General features: G+C 50.0%; 1 protein-coding gene across 1 annotated transcript in view; it reads left to right on the top strand.

Annotated features, from left to right (window-relative positions):
- Window positions 1-2,299: 2,299 nt before the first annotated feature.
- Slc6a5 (solute carrier family 6 member 5) overlaps window positions 2,300-23,149 on the top strand; it is a 49,656-nt gene continuing 28,806 nt past the window's right edge. Inside the window, exons 1-6 of the mRNA XM_059253363.1 lie at window positions 2,300-2,836; window positions 5,264-5,402; window positions 7,838-7,969; window positions 8,223-8,396; window positions 18,705-18,846; window positions 21,918-22,050. Of these exons, the coding sequence (XP_059109346.1) occupies window positions 2,315-2,836; window positions 5,264-5,402; window positions 7,838-7,969; window positions 8,223-8,396; window positions 18,705-18,846; window positions 21,918-22,050 (1,242 nt within the window). The 5' untranslated portion in view covers window positions 2,300-2,314. The remainder of the gene's footprint in view (window positions 2,837-5,263; window positions 5,403-7,837; window positions 7,970-8,222; window positions 8,397-18,704; window positions 18,847-21,917; window positions 22,051-23,149) is intronic.

The following is a 23,149-nucleotide window of genomic DNA, read 5'->3' on the forward strand; positions in this document are numbered from 1 at the left end:
GGACCAGATCTGCCCTGGGTTGCTGGAGTTCCTGGCTTAGGATAAAACTGCACTTTCCAATCAGGCTTGACTTTAAAGGATTTGTATTTAAAGGACTATGGAGAAAGGATGGGTTTGTAAGGGGCTGAAGGACTAAGTCGATGTTTTAAAAAATCATAATTTTTTCCCCAGAAGAGCCTAAAAATACAGTAAGAAACAGCAGTTGTACCCAGGATTAGCAGAGACAAAACAGGGATGCAAAAAAACTAGATTTAATTGTTTACGGAACGAAAACTAGGGGTCCTTCCCAGACTGGCTTGCCAGAAAGGTTGGAATGTGGGAATCTAGACTCCATGCACTGACAAGCCAAGTGTACCCTCACCAAATGCAGGACCCTAGCCTGAGACAGGCATTGTAAATCTGGCTGGATACCTGAGACAGGCCCGCCATTATTTGGGGGAGTGATACTTTGGAATCTGGATGAGATTCAGGGAGGCCTAAAGCGAATTTGGTGGAAGAGGACCGATTTAACCCCCTCCCTTACTACAGCCCAATGTACTTGGTTGGCCGCTGCGCCTCGCCTCGCCTTGGAGTCTTCGGCGCAGTGGGACGTGTCTCTCCCATGTTTCCCTTAATTAGGAGGAGGCAAACTTTTCTTGTTCCCTCCCACCAGCTTTGGTTTAGTAATCAACCCACATGAGTCACGCCAAGCACGCAGCCCCCTCCTGCCCGAGTGACAACAGGACAGCCTACTCCAGGCTGTTGTCCCTTTAAAATCCGAATCCAAAGGGGTAATGATTTATCAAACGTGTATTATCAGGAAGATGTCAAACGAAGGGCACCTTGCTTTCCACTGACGCAAACCCGGCCTTTCCCGGGGAGATATAGAAAGCGCCTCTTGTTCCCGGGCCAAACCTAGTCCAGTAGCGGGTTTTGCTCTACGGTTCAAGTTGTCCGCATCAGGCATGGTGAGTGCTTGCTTTTCTTCTCTTAAGAGGAAAGGTGGATGTGGGGATCAGGATGGCAGGTTCGTTTTGGGGTATTTCTTTTTTGGAAATATCTGTGCAGTAGGCGAGAGGCAGAGAACCATTTTCGAAGGTTTAAGTCCTGGTGTTGTATTCATACTTGGGAGCTTTGCCTGAGGGCAGAAAGAGGTTTACTTAGTCTGTGGAGCTGAGAATTCAGCGGCACCTAAAACGGATCCCAGGCACTGTCCCTGGTGCTGAAAGTCAGGATCGCGCACCCGCAAGTGGCTCTCAGTCCAGGAGCTATTGAGAATGCCGTCTGGAGCCCAGGTATTGGGTTTGCTATGCTTAAGTTCACTCTGTGCGTTTGTGAAGCGGGTTTAAGGGGAGGGAGGCTTTCGGTTGAGGAGAAGGTAACTTGATTAGCTTTACAGTGAACGAATTATTTATATTAACGTGGAACTCTGGAAGGTAACACTAGCACGAAGAAGTCAAAGGAAAACCTACTGCTGGCAAGTCTTTACGCTTAAAATTAAAAGGGAGAAAGCTAATGAAAATTATTGGTGTATTTTGGTCCTCAGTCAAGATCAGGGGAAAGAAGAATATTAATTCCCAGGAATGGACAGCAAAATAAAAATACTTGGCAAGATCCAAATACCTTTCTAGGGGTCTGGAATCAAGTGTAGATTGTGTAAGGGTCAAAGCTAGTTACTACTTTGTGTGTTCTATTTGGTTTATTGTTTCAGTGGTGGGCTGTTTGTTGTTGGCAATATTTTGATAAAAACCCTTCATCCTTGACTTTGCTACCTGGGCGACCAAGGTAGGCTTGGAATACTGGAGTTTGCATTTACCCATGTGGCTTCCAGCCCTGGTCTAGGCCAGAGCATCGGTTTTGTGATCACAGCTTGTCTATGAGAAAAAGGAGAAAAAAAAAAAAAAAAAGGCAATGTGCATTGTTGAATGACAAAGGAAATGGGGCGGAAAATTAAAGAATCTTTCCACAATGGTGAAGAGGATGTGGTACCCATAGCTTTGATTTGAAATCCACAGAGGGCAGGGAGCTCCTGTCTGTAGGGTTATTTCTACACTGCCCGCCCCCTTTCCCCTTCCAAAACCACTCGTGCTTCTTTCTTAGTTCATCCTCCACCGGGGGGAAATACTAGCGGCTTCATGTCCCAGGGTTACAGATGGCACTGGAGAGTTGAGAAACACCGATTTCATTTGCTCCCCTGTGTATTTTGTGTCTGGACCTGGAATGCGTGCATCTGTGTATGCAGATGCATATATTTTATTTTTAACGCTGCCGTGACCTTTTTTTGTTTTGCACGAACTTGACGTTGTGTTTGCAGGACTGCAGTACTTCCAAGGAAATGAATAAGCAACCAGCCAACAGCCTGGAGGCAGCAGTGCCAGGCCACCGGGACAGCCCCCGTGCACCCAGGACCAGCCCTGAACAGGACCTGCCTGCCGCCGCCGCCGTGGCTACAGCCGCGGCGCCACGTGTGCCCAGGTCGGCTTCCACCGGCGCCCAAACTTTCCAGTCCGCGGATGCGAGAGCCTGCGAGGCCCAGCAGCCCGGAGTAGGCTTTTGTAAACTCAGCAGCCCCAGGGCACAGGCGACCTCCGGGGCCCTCCCGGACTTAAGCGAAGGGCACAGCGCACAGGCCAACCCCCCTTCCGGGGCCGCTGGGGCCGGCAACGCGCTGCACTGCAAGATCCCAGCTCTGCGTGGCCCGGAGGAGGACGCGAACGTGAGTGTGGGCAAGGGCACGCTGGAGCACAACAATACACCAGCTGTGGGCTGGGTGAACATGAGCCAGAGCACAGTGGTGTTAGGTACCGATGGCATCGCGTCGGTGCTTCCAGGCAACGTGGCTACCACTGCCATACCGGTAAGCAGGTCACCAGAGGCTCCGCTGCCTGCTGCTCTCCAACCGCGGGAAGGGAGCTGGGCCCTGGTGGGTGCACGTATGCTGATGGGGAAATGGGTTGGCAATGCCAGGTGGTGGGTGCTGGAGGCAGCTTTGGGGCTTCGGAAGCTCGCACTGCTGGGGGCGGGGGTCAGGCCGTCAGTTAAGGTTTGGTGTGTGTGTGTGTGTGTGTGTGTGTGTGTGTGTGTGTGTGTGTGTGCAGCGACCGTGCCAGCAAGGTTCGGACTTGCCCTTCTCAGCCTCAGCGGTAGAACCGGTGCAGAACCGCTAAATCAAAGCAGATAGATTCTACATCTTGCAACAGACGTCCCCATCTTATCAATGTCTGGGTCTTTTGGTTTCTTCAAAAGTCAAAATTCTGATTCAAAACGAAGCACGGAGACAAGCCTGGGGTGGTATGGGAGGTGGATGTAGCTTATTCTGAGGGTTTTTCTGGGAGAGCCAAACTTACAAACCTGTGAACTCTTTTAATGGGAGGCCGCTGAAGTTTATTAAGCATCAGGGTCTCTTAACTTTGGCCCTTCCAAATCTCAGTATCTAATTTTTAAATTTTTCCCCTAACAGAGACTCTCTCACTTGCGTACGGTTCAGTTCAGGCCCTTCCCATTTGTATCTCTCCTGTATTTACCCCTTAACCAGAGATAGGAAAAAGCCTCCAGAGCGGACCCCCATCTCTGGACCAGTGATAAAGGCAATCTTCCCTCCACATAGGCCTTGCTTCTGTCTCACCCCAGTGGCTTCTCTTCCTTTTCTGATTTCTTCTTTCCCTCACGCTGTTTCAGAGACTCCAGCTCTTCTCCTTCCAGGGCCTGCCTTTCCTCCAGCTCCCCTTCAACCTTGGACTCATGGGCTAGGTGTGTGGCCAGAGCTCAGGCTGTGAGTGGGCCAGAGCTTCCTGTCCCTAATCACCACCCTCCCCCAACGTACATAGTAGGAACTCAGCCATCCAGCTACCAGGGTAACTGGAAAGAACCTTACATCTACACGTTTCTTTGCTTTGGGCATTTCTTTCTAGACCCTTGTTCTGCGTATATTATGTGCTTTTTAACAGCATGGACCCAGCAGCAGAATAGAAAATATGTTTCACACACCTCTCTTTACCTCTGCACTGCGACAAAAAAGAGCTGGAACTCCCATACCTTGTCAGCTGTGTTGGAGGGTGGGGCTAGGGGTGGAGACGCTAGAGTGCGGGAGGAACAGCAAGGGAACTTTAAAGGGCCAGAGAGGCCTAAGAGTACCAACCTTGCAGTCCTTCTGACACTCATTCAGCCCTTCTTCTCCTGCTCCTAGGCTGTCTTCTCTCTTGACCATCACTGCTTTATCTTCTGTGACCGGGAGACCCTGACGTACTCCCAGCTGGCACTTGCTAGGTGAAGGGTGGCTGGGGAGCACCTCCATGTCTGGGTGTCAGGAACACTTTCAGAGTTCAGGCAGGGTGCCCTCCCCATTCTTTGTGCTGAGGCTTTCTAGAATCAGGTACACATGAGCTTGGAGACATGAGCCCCGAGAGTTACAGACTATTTAAGCGGACAGATGCCTCAGAGACAGGTGTTCAGAGTCTCCCCCCCCCCCACTCCCCTTTGTCTAGATGTGGACACAGGCTGAGCCCAAGCCACTTGCAGGGAGATGCCTTTGCTTAGTAGAAAGAGCTAGATCAGAAGTCATGGTTTTGGCTGGCCTGTCTCTTACCACATCAATCTTCTCTATTCTCTCTCTTGTTCCAACCCCAGTTCTCTGTCTTGCCCATTTCCCTTGCTCCAGGTTTGAAGGATGCACCTTTTGAAATTAGCTGACTGGACAGGTTTTGCCTGGGAGCTTTGGCAGAGAAAGTGAGGCAGGGGCTATGGCTGGCTTTAAGCATTGCAATTCTTGTTTCGGCACACATTTCGAAGAAAGCGCTGAGGAAGGATGTGCAGTGAGGGTTGTTTTTAATTGGGGGGGGGGGAATTGGTTAGGAACCTGCTTGCTGGGAACTCCAGGCATGATACTGGGGGGTCTGCTTGCCAAATGAACTCCTGATGAGAGGTTGGGTATGAAGGGAGAGATGTGCTTGCTTACAGGAACAGGGTTTGGGGAAGGCTGCTTGCTGGTGTGCCCTGACTGTAGGGTTTGGGAAACAGGGTCAGAGGTCTGATTAAAGTGGATCTTTACAATAAAACTTGGGGGCCTGCTTGCTAAAAGATTCCGTGCAGGGGTGAGGGGTGAGGGCTCTGCTCGCGGTTGCATCCGTTCTTCAGATTTGGGATCCTGCTTGCCGATGCATCCTCTGTTGGAAATTGGGGGTCTGCTTGCGGGGGAAGGACCCTCAGCTGTGGGGGGAGGGCGGAATGGGGCCTGCTGAGGACCTACCTGGGTCTGCTATCCGACAATGTGCTTTTCCGCCCTCAGGAGGACGAGCAAGGGGATGAGAATAAGGCCCGAGGGAACTGGTCCAGCAAACTGGACTTCATCCTGTCCATGGTGGGGTACGCAGTGGGGCTGGGCAATGTTTGGAGGTTTCCCTACCTGGCCTTCCAGAACGGGGGAGGTATGGCTTTTCAGCTCTTTCCGCCTGCGGAGGGGGCGGGCACTGGAGGGTTGGGGGAATGCATCCGAAGACCTTAGGCAGCGGTTGGGAGGGAAGCTTGGGACAGCCTGGTCCTCCTCTGCAGGCCGGACTGCAGGAGCGAATGGAACTCACTGGATTTCAGAGTGGAGAGGGGCTCAGCTGAGGCATAGGCCTCTTTAGGGGTCCTCCACTGGCCCAGACTGGGGACTGGGGCACAGCCAAGTGTACAGGGAAGCAGGGATGTTCGAATTCTAGTTAGATGCCGAGTAGTCAGGAAGCATATACTTAATCACAGGAAATGCACCTTAGAGCTAGATGTCCTGCCGTCTTGGAGGTCGAATTGTGTTTGTCTTAAGGTTGTAAGTGGGAAATGCGAGCCTCCTTCTCGGCTGGAGACTGCGAAATGAACAACCGTGGCAGAACGCAAGCTGCTAGCAAGCAGTGGGGAGCGTGGGGCGTACCTAATCAGAGGCTCCTTGGGAGCACCCCACCCCAACTCCCCTTCTTGGGAAGAGGCAGGAGGTATTTTAATTTTAGTTAAGTCATTTAGCAAAGACGAATCTTCTTCCATGTGTCCTCACTGTGTGAAAGACGCTGCCTTTGAAAGAGGAGTGGGGGCGCCAAGGAGCACGCATTAGAACTCACAGGATCTCGGGTGTACCCACCAGGAAGGGACTAAACACAGTCAGGGTCCGTTGTCTGAAATCGAGAAGAGGGGCTGGCTGCATGCCCCAGGCCAGCTGACAAGGACCCTCCAGGAATTCAACCTCTACTGGACCAAAAGTGCAAGAAACGCGCCCCTCGCCTAGTCCTCTGGCCCGGGCTTAGGTTCGCGTCAGGAGGTATTTGGTGTCTGGAGTGGAGCCGGTGCTGCAGCAGGAAACAGTTCCGATGTAAAATAGAAGACACTTTCTTCCACGCCCCACACCTCCAGTTTTGAACAGGGCCCTTGACAAGTACTAATGAGGCCTGCGGAGTGTTAGCAATCAGGGGTGCTCTGGAAAACTAAGAGGACTTAGGCGCCCCAGCTGGGTTTCCATTATTTTTTTTTTCCCCAAGCAGGGCATCCCTAGGGCTGAGTGCAGGGGTGCGGGAGGAGGTGCTGGTCCTTGGGTCGCAAGGACCTGGAAGGGGGTTTGCGTGTTGGGGATGGAGCGAGGGGAGGGATTCCAGCAGAGAATTTTGCGGGTGCAAATGCCTGCCCTTGATTCTCCTGGTCCTGGGGCCTTAAGGAGCTGCGGAGAACAGCCGAGGCTTTGTCCGCAGTGCGGCTCGGGCGCCCCACAGCGCGCAGCAAGAGCCGGGAGCTCGGCTCTACCTCCTCAGGACAGGAAGGGTCGCACAATGAACATTTTTATTTTATCTTAAAAAATGTCTATCCAGAGAGAGTAGAAGAGGAGCCCAAGCCTACACCCTAGTAGTTCCTAGCAGCTGCTGGGACCTTCCCTCCTGGAGGCTCTGGCAGGAAACGCCCTTCTGTGGGACCAACCCGGAAGAAGTCAGGGGAAAGAGGAGGGAAGTGGTTTCCTCAACTGGGCAGTCTTCTGGACTCTGTTATCTCTACTCCCCAAATTGACCTTGCCTCCTGTGAGGGTATTCCCTGGCAATTCCCTCCAGGCCTGGAATCCTTGCAGAAAAAGAACTGCCCAGAACCCAGAAAGGCAGTAGGGGCCCTGCCTCTTCCTCTGGGCCTTCTGAGGAATCAAGTTGAAGGAGAATCACTTCTGGGGGCTCACAGTCTAGACAAGACAGCCACATAAATATTCTGAAGAGAAGGACACTTGGGGCAAGGGACTGTGGGAAGACTTCTCCCCAGAAGGAGGGCTGAGAAGTGAACTCTACAAGGAGAAGGAAGTTGAGTTTGCAAAGGTGATGTCACCTGTGGTGGTGGTGTGGGCAGGAACTTGGCTGGATGAGTGGCCATCCATCCAGCTGTCCTCAGGAAGAGCAGCCAAGCTCTGGAGGGGCTGGGGGCGGTGAAGGGGTGTGATTCCCTTGGATTACCCTACAGGAGGCTTTCTAATTCCAGTTTAGCTGAGCTTAAGTCCTTAGAGGGCCTAGGCATTGATGGGAATCCACAGAGTCTGCCTCCAGTGAAAGGCATGGATCTATGGAACCATGGAAGGGCTTAATTTGGGGGGTGGGAGTGGGAAATGAAGCATTGTAAAGAACAAAAGACCATTAGCACACAACTTCCTGTCTGGTAGGAAATTGAAGCAAGTACTGAATTCCAATGTATATGTCTATGAGTTTTGGAAGAAGACCCCAAACTGCCCCGTGGATGCCTTCTGTTAAGCGGGGACACCAAAAGCTTCTTCAGCTTATCATAAGGAGCCCAGTCCCAGTCCAGAGGGTTAAGTTGGGCCAGAGCCTTGCTATGCCTCCTGACTCTTCCTTCCCACTTTCTTCCCAAGGTGCTTTCCTCATCCCTTACCTGATGATGCTAGCACTGGCTGGCTTGCCCATCTTCTTCCTAGAGGTGTCGCTGGGCCAGTTTGCCAGCCAAGGGCCCGTGTCCGTGTGGAAGGCCATCCCAGCTCTACAGGGTGAGTGCAGTTCTCCCCTCTGCCTCCTGGTCCTGCCTCCCTGCCGCCTTCTAGATTTAGGGAGGGGACCTGCTCTGTCCCTTTTTCCCTGGATCATCTGCCACTGTGGGGGTCCTGGGCAGATTGTCTCCATTTCGCTGGCAGACAGTGTCCACTCCACTGCCTGTGCATCCACCTGTGTGGAGCGTCTGTGTGGGTGTGAGTCTGGCGTGGGGTGTGGGACGACATGAACATGGGTCCTTCACCTTTGCAGGCTGTGGTATTGCGATGCTCATCATCTCCGTCCTCATAGCCATATACTACAACGTGATCATTTGCTACACACTCTTCTACCTGTTTGCCTCCTTTGTATCTGTGCTGCCCTGGGGCTCCTGCAACAACCCATGGAACACGCCAGAATGCAAAGATAAAACCAGACTTTTACTAGGTAAGTTTGGGCCTATGTAGCTGTATGTCTTATGCAGTTCAGTCACTCATCAGATACTCAGCACTTACTATGCAGGGAAGGCCCTGTACTAGGTTGTGGGACATAGAGGTGAATTCAAACATCCAGACAGCCTTAACTCTCACACTTAAAGCTCATGGCAAAAGGGGCTGGGAGAGAGGAAAGTCTTGTTTGCTCCTAGAGAGCTGGTGTATTTGTTAAATGTGCAAGTTAACACTCCTACTCGGGAGGCTGGCTTTATTAGAATGGGTGAAGCCAGGAAATTTGCATTTTTACCAATGCAAGGTCTCTCTGGGACTTTGTTTTGTTTCACAGAGTGCTGGTCAGCCCAGCTGTGTGATCTGGGAGGGAGTTAGGAACACTCCTTGGCCTTTTTTTTTTTTTTTTTTTTTTTTTTTTGCCAAGAGCCTCCTTGGCAGACTTCTCAAAACAATGGCACAGGTTTTAGACTCCAGGAACCCCACACAAGCGATTCCTGAGCTCTGTGTGCAGACTCTGACCCAGACTCTGCTAGAAATGCACATAGTACAAGGACCAGGGAGAGGGCTGCCTGCTATGGGGAGAGAGGAAAATTGTACTGGGTGTGTGAAATACATGGGATCCAGGAGTCTGGGAATACATTTTCAGCTTATTGGGTGGAAGGAAAGAGTGAATGCCGGGAGACTCGGGAAATAGAAATAATTACTGTTCTGTATTCTGTACTCTACTTCCTTATGTTGACTAGAGAAAAGATGGGGGGGGATATATGACAGCAGCAGTGACAGTGTTACATCTGTGGCAGCTGCGGTGGGGGGTGGATAGTGTTAGTCACTTTGGGAAACTATGGTCAGTTTAATAGGTACCTATAAGCAAGAGCTCTCTCCCAGGATAACATGGTTTTCCATGTAAGGTGGGTTCTCTCTGAGGCCAGCTGTACATGATCTCTGTGATCTGTTGGTAATGCTCACTCGCTTCCCCAAACAGTTCTTTCCCCTACAGAGCCCATACTTTGCAAAACTTGGACACTATTTGCCCCTGTGGGTGTGTGAACAGCATAAAGTGAGTTCTTCCTTCCTGTATTAGTTACTTTTTGTTGCTATGATAAAACACCATGGCTAGAGGTGAGTTTTGGAAAAATGAGTGTATTTTGTCTTATGGTTCCATTGTGAGGGAAGGTCCAGCAACAATTGGCAGGCATCAATCACATCAGGAAACAGAGAACAAACTGGAAATGGGGTTTCTTAGTAAGCGTTCTAATGCTGTGAAGAGACACCATGACCATGGCAACTCTTACAAAAGAAAGCGTTTAACTGGGGGCTTGCTTATAGTTTCAGAAGTTTAGTTTCCCATCAGGGTGGGAAAAATGTCAGCATGCAGGCAGACATGGTGTTGGAGAAGTAGGTGAGAGTTCTACATCCAGATCCCCAGGTGTGCAGAGTTTGGACTGAAGGGACGCATCTCTATTGTTCCTCTCTTTTGGTCTCATTCAGAACTTCTCCAGGTGGAGGCTGGGTGTGGCGCGCGCGTGCGTGTGTGTGTGTGTGTGTGTGTGTGTGTGTGTGTGTGTGTGTGTGTAAAAGCACTACAGTGTAAACTGTGTCCTTAGATATGGGATGATATCTTGAAGCTACAACAGGCAGCAGGAAGACAGAGACTAGGCCTGGTGTGGGCTTTTGAAACCTCAAAACCCACCACAGTGACACACTTCCTCTAACAAGGCCACACCTACTCCAACAAAACCACACCTCCTAATCCTTCTCAAGTAGTGCCACTCCCTGATGACTAAGCATTTAAATGTATGAGCCCATAGGGGTCATTCATATTCAAACCATTACATGAGGCAATGCTATAAACCCTCAAGCCTGTTCCTCTAGCAAGGCCACACCTCATAAACCTCCCCAAACAGCACCACCACCTGGGGACAAGTACATGGGTCTACAGGGGACATCTCTCACTGAAATCACTATACCTCCTATAATCTCAAGATATCATACTATAGCTAAGGACACAGTGTACACTGTAGTGCTTTTACACAGACATACATGTAACACCCATGCTGCACCCAGACTCCACCTGGAGAAGTTCTGAGTAAAACCCAAAGAGAGGAACAATAGAGATGCATCCCTTCACGTCTGGAAGTGCTCAGGAATGGGGCCTGGGGGCTTGCACAGCCTCCTGAGTACAAGATTCCACTCTGAATACATGACTAAGGTTAAGTGTCCCTCAGGATCTGTGGGACTCAGTGTCCTCTTACTATTCCCCTCTTTGTAGCTTTGTTTTTTTTTTTTTTTTTTTTTTTTTTTTTTTTTTTAAATCTCTTTGGGGGCTCTGCCCCCTCCTCGGGTCCATGAAAGCCAAGCCTAAAGCTTGCTACCATGGAGGTAGGTGACCCAGAACTACATTCAACCCCCCAGCTCCAGAATGCCAGGGCCCTGCACTGTGGCAGGCATTTTTTCCTTAGTTTTTTGTTTCTACTTAGCATGAAGAAGGCTGTTAAAGCGCTCTACTGTAAGGCAGAGTTTTTTAAAGGAGCTGTATCTTTTTTTTTTTCCTTTTAGCTTTCGCAGGCCCTGTGTGGAAATTCAGGCCTCACATTTGAATACCAAAATGTAGTTTTGTTTTTTTTTTACTCTTTACTCTTTGGGGGCCCACCACTCAGCTCCCAAATAAATACATGGAGACTTATTCTTGCTTATGAATGCCCAGCCTTTGACTGGCTTGTTTCTAGCCAGCTTTTCTAACTTAAATTATCCCACTTCTCTTTAACTACATTTTGCCTCTGGGTTTTTCCCTTTTTAAATTCTATCTTTCTTTCCTCCTTCTTACTCCATGTCTGGCTGGGTGGCTGGGTGGCTGGGTGGCTGGCCCCGGTGTTCTCCTCCCCTTTTCTCGCTCCTCACTCACCTCTTCTTCCTAGGTTGCTTCTCTATTTATTATCGCTGCATGCTAACCTGCCTATTTCTCTCTTCTGTCTTGCTATTGGCTACTCAGCTCTTTATTAGACCAATCAGGTGTTTTTAGACAGGCAAAGTAACATAGCTTCACAGAGTTAATCAAATGCAACACACCTTTGCATCATTAAACATATATTCCATGGAATAAATGAATAGTTTTCTCCGGGTAAGACAGTGGCACCCCAACCTGACAGCTGCTTATCAGAATCGCCGGGAATGAGCAATATCACTTAAGGAACAATCCTGATGAATTAAAAGTAGACTGTGGTGGTGAGTCAAGGGATCAGTATTTCAAAAATTTCTTAGATCTGGACTTAGGATGTACCTGAGTTGACAGAGTATTTCCCTGTCAGGCATGAAACACTGAGTCTGAGGCACACACACCACGGCATAAACTTGGTGTGGCAGCACATGCCTGTGATCATCCCAGCACCCTGGAGGTAGAGGCTGCAGGAATGGAAGTTCAAAGTCATCCTTGACTGCATAGCAAGTTTTGGGCCGTGTGGGTTACATGAGATCCTGTCTCAAAAAAGAAACAGTTTTTGCTCAGGTCCAGGCCAAGGTGGGAACTGCCAGGCTGGAAGCTGCTCACTTCCTTTTTGTTTTTCTTGCTGTTGGGCACTGAACCCAGACATGTGATCCTCCATCGAGCAACACCCTCTCCCCTTTCAGAATAGCAGTTTTGGAATGGAGTGGGCCCCCTTCTTTGCCCCATGCAGCAGTTACCACTAATAATCTGTGAAATCTTGGAGGGACCCACTTGGTAGCTCTTCCCAGAATCACAACCAGCAATCAGCTGCCAGAATGTCTTCCTGGAAACATCTGCCAAGTTTAGAGCAAGCACACTTTCCAGGAACTGCAGTCTGGAGTGGAGACACCTCATGCCATAGGCCTTCAGAGCCCTGCTTGTCTTTGCCAGACTGTGGCTGGAAGGGAAGTCCCATTCTACAAGTAAGTGCTGGATCGAGCTGTTGCCTGGATTCAGGCTCCAAGGATGCTTTCCAGAGCCTGCCTGAGGGACCACATGGTCAGTGTCCTCTGACTGTCCTCCAAGTGGGAGTCTTCAGGAACACACAATCCTTTACCAATAAGGTCTACTATTATCCATACAGCATACTAAAACCCAGCCAACTTCACTGTACCCTGATCTCTCTGAGAAGCTCTCTCACTGAATTGCCCCCATGAATATGGACAACAAGCCTACAAAGGCACTCCTTCATTGTTTGCATTTTACAGGTGAAAAACCTTGAGCATAAGTGAGTCCAAATATGCATGCCTTGTAAGGCAAAGGACTTACCTCAGTGCTAACTGCTTTCCAGTCCGCAAGGCTGTTTCATAAGTAACATTTCCGTCCTTCCTAAATAGAGCCCTATGAATTACAGATGCCGGATGACATGACCTTTTTTTTTTTTCTTAGGTGGCTAAGTGATTTTCAAGCTGAAACTGTAAGATGCAGTGTAAACCCAGGTCTGGACTTCAGTCCATGAGACCCCAGATTTCTGCCTGTCCAGGGTGCTTAAAGAATCTTTGGTCCTTGTGTTCTAGTCTATCAAGTCCCAGTGAAGTGACATCATCCTAGGTCTTTTCTAAGTGATGTTTATGGTTGATATTCTGCAGGGTATAAAGAAAGCTTGTGTGCACAGTAGTTAAGCTAGGGATTCCACAACCAGGCATCCGTGTAAAGGGGAAATTAGCAGCCAGTAAGTTCTGCACAAAACGGCTAATTGCAGCCATAGTCACAGTACTGGAAAACAGTAGGAACTTAGTATGTGCCCAAAATTCACATAGTGCATTAATTCTATAGTTCAAAGAAATTATGGCTCTTCCGAAGGTTAAGCTTTTCTATAATCATTAAAAATAAGTATTCATAAAGAATGAGGAAATCGTCACCACATCATATTAAAAGTAAGATGTATGTTCAGAGTGGGATTTTATCTTTATTAACAATACCTACATGGATAGAAAGCATAAGAATGTTAATAGTTTGGGGCCATTCTTTGCTCCATTTCCTGTCATAAACATGCACTTACTGTGTAGTTTATAGGTACGTGTTTGTTCTTTTTAAAGTGACCTGGGTATTAGAGACTGGGCCAGGCACATGAATGATGCCCCAAGAGACAGGCATGACCCCGCTCTGTTTGGCTTCATGTCTCTCCAGTGTGGCTTGAAGTAAACCCGAGAGGCAAAGGGTTGGAGGCCTGGCCTGGCTAGGCCTCTACTCACCAGCTACACACACAACTGGAGCTCAGAGCACTGGCAATGGGCATATTTCACTCTTATTCCCAGGAGACTGTGGATGGATGAGTCAAGGCCCACAGCATTCTTAGCCAGGGTTTTAACTTTTTTTGTTAGTTAAACAAAACAAAGTATCAATCTTCCCATCTTTGCATCTGCAGCCTCTCAGCCTCTGTGTCAAGTGCACATGGTGTGTGTGTGTGTGGGTCTACACCTGGGGTCAGGTCCTCCTTGGTAGGGCTGTCACTCCTGGTGTGGTTTTGAGGTGACTTAGAAAAGGTGACAGTAGCCTGATCTACACAGACTTAGGTGGCTTTAGAGCCCTTCTGCTTGGCCCAACTGTTGGGCGTTTGGACAATAGCTTTTCCCATGTTGTCCCCAAGATGGACACACAAGCTAGGCTTCTTTGGGAGATGGGCCTGCTGCCCCCCCATCAGTGTTCCCCAAATGACCTCCCAGCACACCCTCTCAGTCCCATAACCACCTCCTTTTCCCCAGCCTGGCATTCTAGGAGAGGTGATGAATGAATGAATGGCTTGACATTGTCACCTTCACACACAGTGGGTGGACGTTTGTCCCATGCCTGGTGCTGTTGGGATCATGCTGTCTGATTGCTTACGTCACCATGCAGAAGCTAAGTACTGTGCCCACTCCAGACTGAGACTGGCCCTGGGTCTACTCCAGAGAGAGGCAGATTATGCTCAATCCTTTTTATCTACTTCCTCACTCTTTTTATTAAGACAGGGCCTTGCTCTGTAGCGCAGGTGGCAATCCTCCTGTCTCAGCATCACTAAGCTAGTATTGTCTCAGGTGCAGCTTGTAGGACAGGCTACCACTTAGGCTGGCAGCCCTTCGAGGATCTGCAATGGAGGACAATTTGTCCCTGCCCTGCAGAATCAGTCCAGCCACTGTTTTGTGCAAACAGGGCCTTAGCTGGGTCAGTTCAAATGGGAACAGTATAAACACCATTTCTATTTCTGGAATGGCTTAATTTTCATTAGAACTTTAATTAAATGATCCCTTTTCTCCCCGGTCTTTCCTGTGCTTTCATTTATTAATAATTGCCCGAGTAAAGAGAATCCCATTCCAACAGCTTTCCAATTTAGCTGATCATTATCGCTGTTCTTTGTTCGGGGTTGCTGGGCCGCGGAGCTCTGATGAGATGGCCTGTCACCACGTCTCTGGCAGAACGAAAGGGCGGAGCGCCGGGAAGCACGCTCCTGCCACCCAGTGGTGAGAGGAGACGTTGCAGGCGGCTTGAGGTTGCTGGTGACTCTGCAGCGTTACTGCGGGAACCAGGAACCTGACCTTGTGAGGCTGTGCTGGAGGTGATGCACGATGCACCCTAGGGAGTCTTTACAAGGACAATTTTGGAAGCAAACAGGGAGCCCTGCCGTTCCTAGCAGAAAGGTTGACTTTTTTTTTTTTCCTGCCGAAAGGATCTGGATGGAACTTTAATATCCTGGTTCAGGTTGCTTCTGGGAAGAAGAAATATTCCCAGTAAAGATTTGATAGTTGTCAGTCTGGAATCCTCCTGGGATTGTTTTTCTTTTTCTTTTTTTTTAATAAATTATTATTGAAGAACATAATATTGAAAAGGCGAGTGTTAGGGGGACATCGAAAAACAAATTCTCAGCCTGAGATTTGGCAGAGCTAGCTTTGGTTTTGCATCTGGGGAGGAAAGAGGGCTGCTGCCATTTGGTGAGCAGCAGCCAGTGGTTGTTACCACCCAGGACAGCTTCCTACTAGCAAAGAACGATCTGATGTGGAAAGTCATGGTATTTCACAGAGGAATCCCAGTCTGAGGAAGCGATCATCAGGGAAGGGGTTTTATGACGGTCGTTTGAACCTTGCTTGGTTGAGATAAGGTTGACCTCACACTCCCAGCAATCCTCCTGTCTCAGCCTGCCAAATGCTGGAGTTATAGGTGTGCACCACCACAGGGGGTTTAATGTGCTGCTGGAGATCGAACCCAGGGTTTTGTGCTGCTAGGCAAGCGCTCTGCCAACTGAGCATCATCACCAGCCCATGTTGTCTGAATTTTCACTTAGTGGTCTGACCTGCCTGGGGTTGGGGAGGAGCAGCAGGTAATTGAGGCTGGCCAGTGTGTTCCTGGGAAGCGATACTGAGCACTGTCCACTCCATGGACAGGTACAATGATGAAGATTGAGTTACTGCTAGGATTTATTGAGCATGAGTTTTTAAACTCCTCACTGAACTTGGTCCCTGCAACAGCCCCATGATCAAGGTCAAGATCCAGCCATCCTCAGCAGCTGGGGGTGCTCTCAGGCCCTGTGGAAGCCCCAACCTCTACTGTTGTCTTTGTGGTTGCACTCACAGAGGGTGTGTCTTGGGGACACACTGCATCTTCACTGCAAGCACTTTGTCACTGTATCTAGAACAATTTGAACTCGTTCTTCACAGTGTGGAAAGGAAAGATTACATGCAGATTCACTTTCTACATCTGAGCTAGAAGATCCAGAAAAGGTCAACGTGGGTTGGTGGGAACACTCTGTCCCCTGCTCCCGTCACTCCTCATGGGTGCCTTCCTCCTTTAGCCTCCATCCTGGACTCTCCAGGTACCATGAGCCCTGCTGTTTTCAGAGCTGGGCAGATCAAAGCGAGGGTTCCCAAGAGTGAGTGCTCTGTCCTTCCTGGCTGGACTTGCAACCTTGGCAAGTGGCTGCAGTTCTGGATGCCAGTTGATTCCAGGACTTAGGTGGGGTGATATAAGGCTTAGGGCCATGGACATAGAGTACTTCAGACAGCCCTGAGACATGGTCCTCACAGTGCCCATTGTGCTGGTATTTGCTACTTGATAAAACTGTGTTTTGGGAGTACCTGCGGGCTATTTATTGAAAACGTCTGTCCATTTGTATTCATGCATTCTTTTTTGTGGCCCTGGGAATGGAGCCTGGGCCTTAGGCATGCTAGGCTAATGCTTTACCACTGAGCTAATCCCCAGTTGTGTGTCTATTTATGGATGCTGTTGGAAACATACTGTGAGATGGTCAGAAAGATCCTATCTTCTTCCTGTTGAGGGTGAAGATAAAATAATATATGCTTGCCGGCTCTAAAGAGGACTTCTTGAGCTGAGTCCAGCATGGTACCTGGCATGCTAATGCTTGCCTGATTGATTTTCTCTCCTTATCCCAGGCCTTCTCAGCCTCCAAGATATTGACTTTTTGGACCAGATATTTCTTTGTTGTGGGAGAACTGGCTTGTGCATTGTAGAGTCAGTAGCATCCTTGGTCTCTGTGCACTTGATGCCAATAGTGCCCAGCGTCTCCGATGCAAAAGTTAAAAATGTCCCATGATGACCAAATTCACTGAGACACACTGTTGTTGAAGGCTCTTTTGCACACAATGTGGTCACGATGTCTGCTAACTCATGTGAGGGTGGGAAGAGCACAGCCCAGGTTCTCAGAGGACCTACTATGTGTTGTCTGTAGTACCAGGCGGTGTCTCAAAGTGGGGCTTGGAAATTGTTCCTTGTTTGACACAGAATCTAGTCCAGGATGCACTAGAACTTGCTGTGAAGCTGAGTATGACCTTGAACTTCTGACCTTTGGCATCTACCTGCCCAGGGTTGGGATTACAGATGTGAGCCCTAGCACCTGGTTTTATGTGGTGCTGGGAATTGAACCCAGGGTTTCCTGTATGCTTGACAGTCTACCAACTGAGCTGTATCCCAGCGCCTCCGATCCTCCTGCCTCCGTTTGATGCTGCTGGGATTACAGGCCAGTGCTCCTGCTCTAGCCAGAGTGAGCACTTGCTAGCAAGCCTTCTGTAGCAACAGCACTTAAGAAGGAACTATGTCTGCTGGCGGTGGTGGTGAACCTTTGATCTCAGCACTTGGGAGGCAGAAGCAGGTGGATCTCTGTGAGTTCGAGGCCAGGACAACCAGGGTTACACAAAGAAGCCCTGTCTCAGAAAACAAAATAAAACAAAACAAAACAAACAAACAAACAAACAAACAACAAAAAAGACAAGAAGAGAAAAAGAAAAAAGAAAGGAAGAAAAGGAAAAAAAAGAGCTGTCTTGTGTGTTCGCCTCTGCTGAAGTGGATTTTATAACTCACTTGTCCTCTGTGGTGTCCTAAGGATCTGGGTTTGAATTTTGATCTCTTCTCATTATCTATGGGACTTCAGTAGAGTTATTGACCTTTTAGAACCCCATTGCTTTACTTAAAAAATAATGTTTTTTGGGGCAGGGTCTTACTGTATTCGTTGGATAGCCTAGAACTTGCTATGTAGACCAGGCTAGCCTAGAACTCACAGAGATCCTCCTGCCTCTGCCTACCGATTAAAGCCGTATTTTCCCATTTTGAAGATTCCAGTGCTACATAAATGTGGGTTTTAGTTATTAGTATAAAGTATTGCAGGGCTGGGGGCTGCGGGGTGAGAAATGTGCTCTGCTGATATTTCCCCATCATTCCCCAATGCTTAGCACTCTGGCTTTTGACCACAAGTAGGCAGAGAGATGTAGCCAGAAGTTTTCTCCAGTCCTATGGAATCTCTCCCACCCACGTCCCACAGCCACTTGGTCCCAAATAAACATACATAGGCTTATATTATTATTATTATTATTATTATTATTATTATTATTATTATTATTATTATTGGTTTTTCGAGACAAGGTTTCTCTGTGTAGCTTTGCGCCTCTACTGGAACTCGCAGGCTGGCCTCGAACTCACAGAGATCCGCCTGGCTCTGCCTCCTGAGTGCTGGGATTAAAGGCATGCGCCACCACCGCCCGGCTTTATTATTTTTAAACTATGGCCATGGTAGGCTTCTTGCCAACTAGTTCTTATATCTTAAATTAACCCATTTCTATAAATCTATGCTTTGCCATGTGGCTTGTGGCTTACCGGTATGTTTACATCTTGCTTCTCATGGTGATGCCTGGCAGCATCTACTCTGCTCTGTCTTTCTCCTTCCTCTCCATTTGTTTGGATTTCCCACCTGCCTCTAAGCTGCCTTGCCATAGGACAAACGGCTTTATTTATCAACCAATCAGAGCAACATATTTTCACAGCATACAGAAAGACATTCCCTCATCAGAGACCCTGTCTATTCTCCATAAACACCTCATTGTTTCTACACTGCTCTCTCCTGAACAGATTCCTGTGTTATCAGTGACCATCCCAAAATACAGATCAAGAACTCAACTTTCTGCATGACTGCCTATCCGAACTTGACAATGATTAACTTCACCAGCCAGGCCAATAAGACATTCGTCAGTGGGAGCGAAGAGTACTTCAAGTAAGCCTAGATGATAATTTGCGGACCAGAGCTGTGAGGGGCGGGTGGCCTCCTTCTGCACCCTCCTTGCTGATGCCAGTGATCAGAGAGGGAGACTGTGTCCTGGTGGGGCTTCGGAAAGCCGTTTGCTGTGCGCGGTGGGCCTGGAAATGAGGGGTGACTAAATGGCAGCAGGGGAGGACAAGATCGGTGCTGGGGCGATCCATCATGCTGAGGAGAAAAAAGTTCTAACCTTGACTCTTGCCATCCAAGCAGACATCTGCCAGCCAGGTAATTCTGTCTTCTCCAGGGAAGAGAAGTCAAATGTAAGAAAACAGGCCAGGCTCAGGCTTTCGTTTAAATGAGGAAACAGCCCTCCCTCCATCTCTCCCCTCTTTCCCTTCCTCCCTCCCTCCCCACCTCCATCTCTTCCCTCCCTCCCTCCCTCTCTCCTTCCCTCCCCACCTCCATCTCTTCCCTCCCTCCCTCCCTCCCTCTCTCCTTCCCTCCCCACCTCCATCTCTCCCCTCCCTCCCTCCTTCCCTCCCTCCCTCTCTCCCTCCCCATTTTCTTCCTCCCCCTCCTTCCTTTCTTTCCCTCCCTCCCTCCCTCCCCACCTCCCCACCTCCATCTCTTCCCTCTCTCCCTCCCTCCCTCTCTTCTTCCCTCCCCATCTCCATCTCTCCCCTCCCTCCCTCCCTCCCCATTTTCTTCCTCCCCCTCCTTCCTTTCTTTCCTTTCCTTCCTCTCTTCTACCTCCTCCCTCCTCCATCCCTTTCCCCCTGACTTCTTTCCCCATCCCTTCCTTCTTTCCTTTCCTTTTTCCTTCCTTCCCTTCTTTCCAGAAAGGGACTCCCTCTATAGCTCTGGCTGGCTTGGGAAGCACCACGTAGTCCAAGCTGATTTTGAGCTCACAGGAATTCTCTTGCCTCAGTCTTTCTGGGGCTAGGATCACAGGAAGAGGCCCCATGCCTAGCTGAGTTTTGTCTTTTTTTCTGTGAGATTTGTTGAATGCTGAAAACGGGGCTCAGGATTCCCAGAAGACAGTCAGCTGGGAAGTATACTTGCTGAAATGTTTGTGGAGGAGGGGAGTATAGGCACTTCATGGAGGGGAGCACAGTGCCATCCAGCTAAGCTGAGACCCTAGTTCAGATGCAGTCTGGTGTGGGCAGGACTGTAATTGCGTGGAATAACAAGACAATGGAGAATGGTGGGCCAAGGCAAACTAAAGGGGTGCCCGCCGTCTGCCAGGAGGCCAGGGTGCTTGGCTCTACCTGATCTATTGAGGTGGCATGAGTGCTGTTGGAGTCTCAAGTAGCCCACTCTTGAACTCTCTGTGTAGTCCACTGAGGATTATTTTGCACCCTAAGTCCTCCTGCTCCATCTCCCAAGTGCTGGGATTGCAGTGTGCACCATCATGACCTGTTCATGAAGTGCTGGGGATTAAAGCCAGGATTGCATGTATGCTAGACAAGCACTCTACAATTTAGCCAGCAGCAGCCTTGGAGCATGCATAGTACAACTGGGCTCTAATGCAGAGGTGCATTTGGAGTCACTCCTTCCTGTCATTCCTAGTTTCTAAAGTTGAGAAGTGCAATGCTGTCTGAACACTCACTCATGAAGAGTAAAATGGCACAGAAAAGCCTGACATCATTCTTGACTGTTCAGACTTTCTTCTCCTTCCTTTTAACAAGATTTAGTTTGTGTGTGTATGTGTGTGTGCGTGTGTGACTGTGTGAGTGTACCCCTATAATACTTGTGTAGAGGCTAGAAGGGGACATTAGGTCCCTCAGAGCTGGAGTTTTGAGTGTGTGTGGGCTGCTGGGCTGGTCACATGGGTGCTGGGATCCAAATTCCTGTCCTCAGGACTGTGGATCAGCGACTCTTAACTGATGAACAATCTCCCCAGTCTCCAGCTCAGAATTTCTAGTGTGTATTTTTTATTTTTGTTTTTTTGAGAGAGGATCTCACGTAGCCCAGCCTGGGCTTGAACTTGCTGTATAACCGAGGATGACCTTAAATTCCTGATCCTCCTGCCTCAACCTCCCGAGTGCTGAGATTGTAGGCACATGGAGTCAAACCTGGGGCTTTGTGCATGCTAGACAAGCACTCAACCACAGACACATCCCCAGCCCTCCAGCTGGGCTTCTGTGTGGCAGCTGCAGATGATGGTGCCAGCTGTCTTGCACAGAATCCATCCACTGGCCACACATGGCCTCCCAGCTCAGTTAAAGAGATCAGCAAGTGCTCAGGACACAAGAGCTGTGGACAAGAGCCAGGCCTGCTGATCCCTCCAGTCTGTCCGATGAGGTTCCTGGCTGGAGGCTGTGGGAGGGGCTGGGTGTGTTTAAACCTCCTGGCTCTGATGCTCTGATGGGAGATTGAACTTGCAGATCTTCACTTCTTCTCCTCTCCCTCCCTCCCTCCCTCCCTCTCTCCCTCCCTCCCTCCCTCCCTCCCTCCCTCCCTCCCTCCCTCCTCCCTCCCTTCCTCTCTCCCTCCCTCCCTCCCTCCCTCCCTCCCTCCCTCCCCCCTCCCTCCCTCCCTCCCCCCTCCCTCCCTCCCTCCCTCCCCCCTCCCTCCCTCCTCCCTCCCTTCCTCTCTCCCTCCCTCCCTCCCTCCCTCCCTCCCTCCCCCCTCCCTCCCTCCCTCCCCCCTCCCTCCCTCCCTCCCTCCCCCCTCCCTCCCCCCTCCCTCCCTCCCTCCCTCCCCCCCTCCCTCCCCCCTCCCTCCCTCCTCCCTCCCTTCCTCTCTCCCTCCCTCCCTCCCTCCCTCCCTCCCTCCCCCCTCCCTCCCTCCCTCCCCCCTCCCTCCCTCCCTCCCTCCCCCCTCCCTCCCCCCTCCCTCCCTCCCTCCCTCCCCCCTCCCTCCCTCCCCCCTCCCTCCCTCCCTCCCTCCCTCCCCCCTCCCCCCCTCCCTCCCTCCCTCCCCCCTCCCTCCCTCCCTCCCCCCCTCTCTCCCTCCCTCCCTCCCTCTCTCCCTCCTCCCTCCCTCTCTCCCTCCTCCCTCCCTCCCTCCCTCCCTCCCTCCCTCCCTCCCTCTCTCCCTCCTCCCTCCCTCCCTTTCTTCTTCCACCTCTATCTGATTCTTAGGTACTTTGTGCTGAAGATTTCCGCAGGGATTGAATATCCGGGGGAGATCAGGTGGCCCTTGGCCTTCTGCCTCTTCCTGGCTTGGGTGATTGTGTATGCATCGCTGGCGAAAGGAATTAAGACGTCAGGAAAAGTAAGAACTTGGCTTGATCTGAGCCCTCTTCTTTCCCCTCCTCTTTTGCCTTTCCTCCCACAGCCCTCCAAGCCCCTGGGGGCTTCCATGGTGTTTGTTCTGTGCCGTTGTCTCTGCTTGAAACGTGAAACTTGGCAGAACTTTTGATTTACTCTTAACTTTCATTCCCCCTCAACACATAAAAAAAGAAATTACTCATCTTAGCTCTCTCAGAAAGACTTCTGTTTTCTCAGTTGGAAGGTGAAAGATGTTGAGCTGGGAGGTGTTTAAAAGCCTTCTAGTTCCAACATTGTTCTGTCCGAACACTTGCTGAAGGAGCTATCAGGGCCCCATGCATTCTTTAAGATCAGGTTTCCAATCTGTAAAATGGGAACTGGGGTTGAGGCCTGAGGACCCCACTGGCTCAGGATGAGCACTGTGGGGCTATAGAAAGATGGAGGATGCTAAAGGGACCACAAAGCCATGTCCAAGGTGGCCTGTGGCTTCCCGATGTCCTTGCCTCCCGTGGCTTGGACCTGAGCTGAATGGCAGCTCCATCTTCTATAAGGAGGCTTAGCGCAACCAGCCAAGTGTCTGCTCAGCCACAGTACCACAGGCTAGAGATGGAGATGATGTGGCCTGACCACGGCCCACTGGAAAGACTGCAATCACTTCCTAGCTGTGAAACTATGGATAAGCCAGTCAACCTTGGGAACCTGTGTTCTTATCCTCAACCACCTAACCTGGGGACGGTAGCCCACACACTGTAGGATTTCCATGAGGGGATAGGAATGCGTGTAAAATACCTGGTTCCTTTCACTTTGTTATAGGTGCCTGATGGATTAATGGTCATCCCTGTGGGTATCTCAGAAACAGTAACTTCACTGGGGAAGCAGGAAGAATAGGTATCTTGTGAGGAGCTCTGTGTTGGGTACCGCTGATTGCTCCACATGCATTAGAACATCAGTTTCATAGCACCTGTCACATGGGTCCACTGACTCCCATCTACAGACAGGCTGGGCTCATCTAGCCACCTGCTGTCTGTCACACAGTTTGTAAGTGGCAGCGGGGGCATTTGAACATGAGTCTTGCTCACTGCAAAGCCTAGAATCTATATGAC

The sequence above is a fragment of the Peromyscus eremicus genome, chromosome 1, assembly GCF_949786415.1.
Source record: "Peromyscus eremicus chromosome 1, PerEre_H2_v1, whole genome shotgun sequence".
In the NCBI taxonomy this organism is placed as follows: Eukaryota; Metazoa; Chordata; class Mammalia; order Rodentia; family Cricetidae; genus Peromyscus; species Peromyscus eremicus.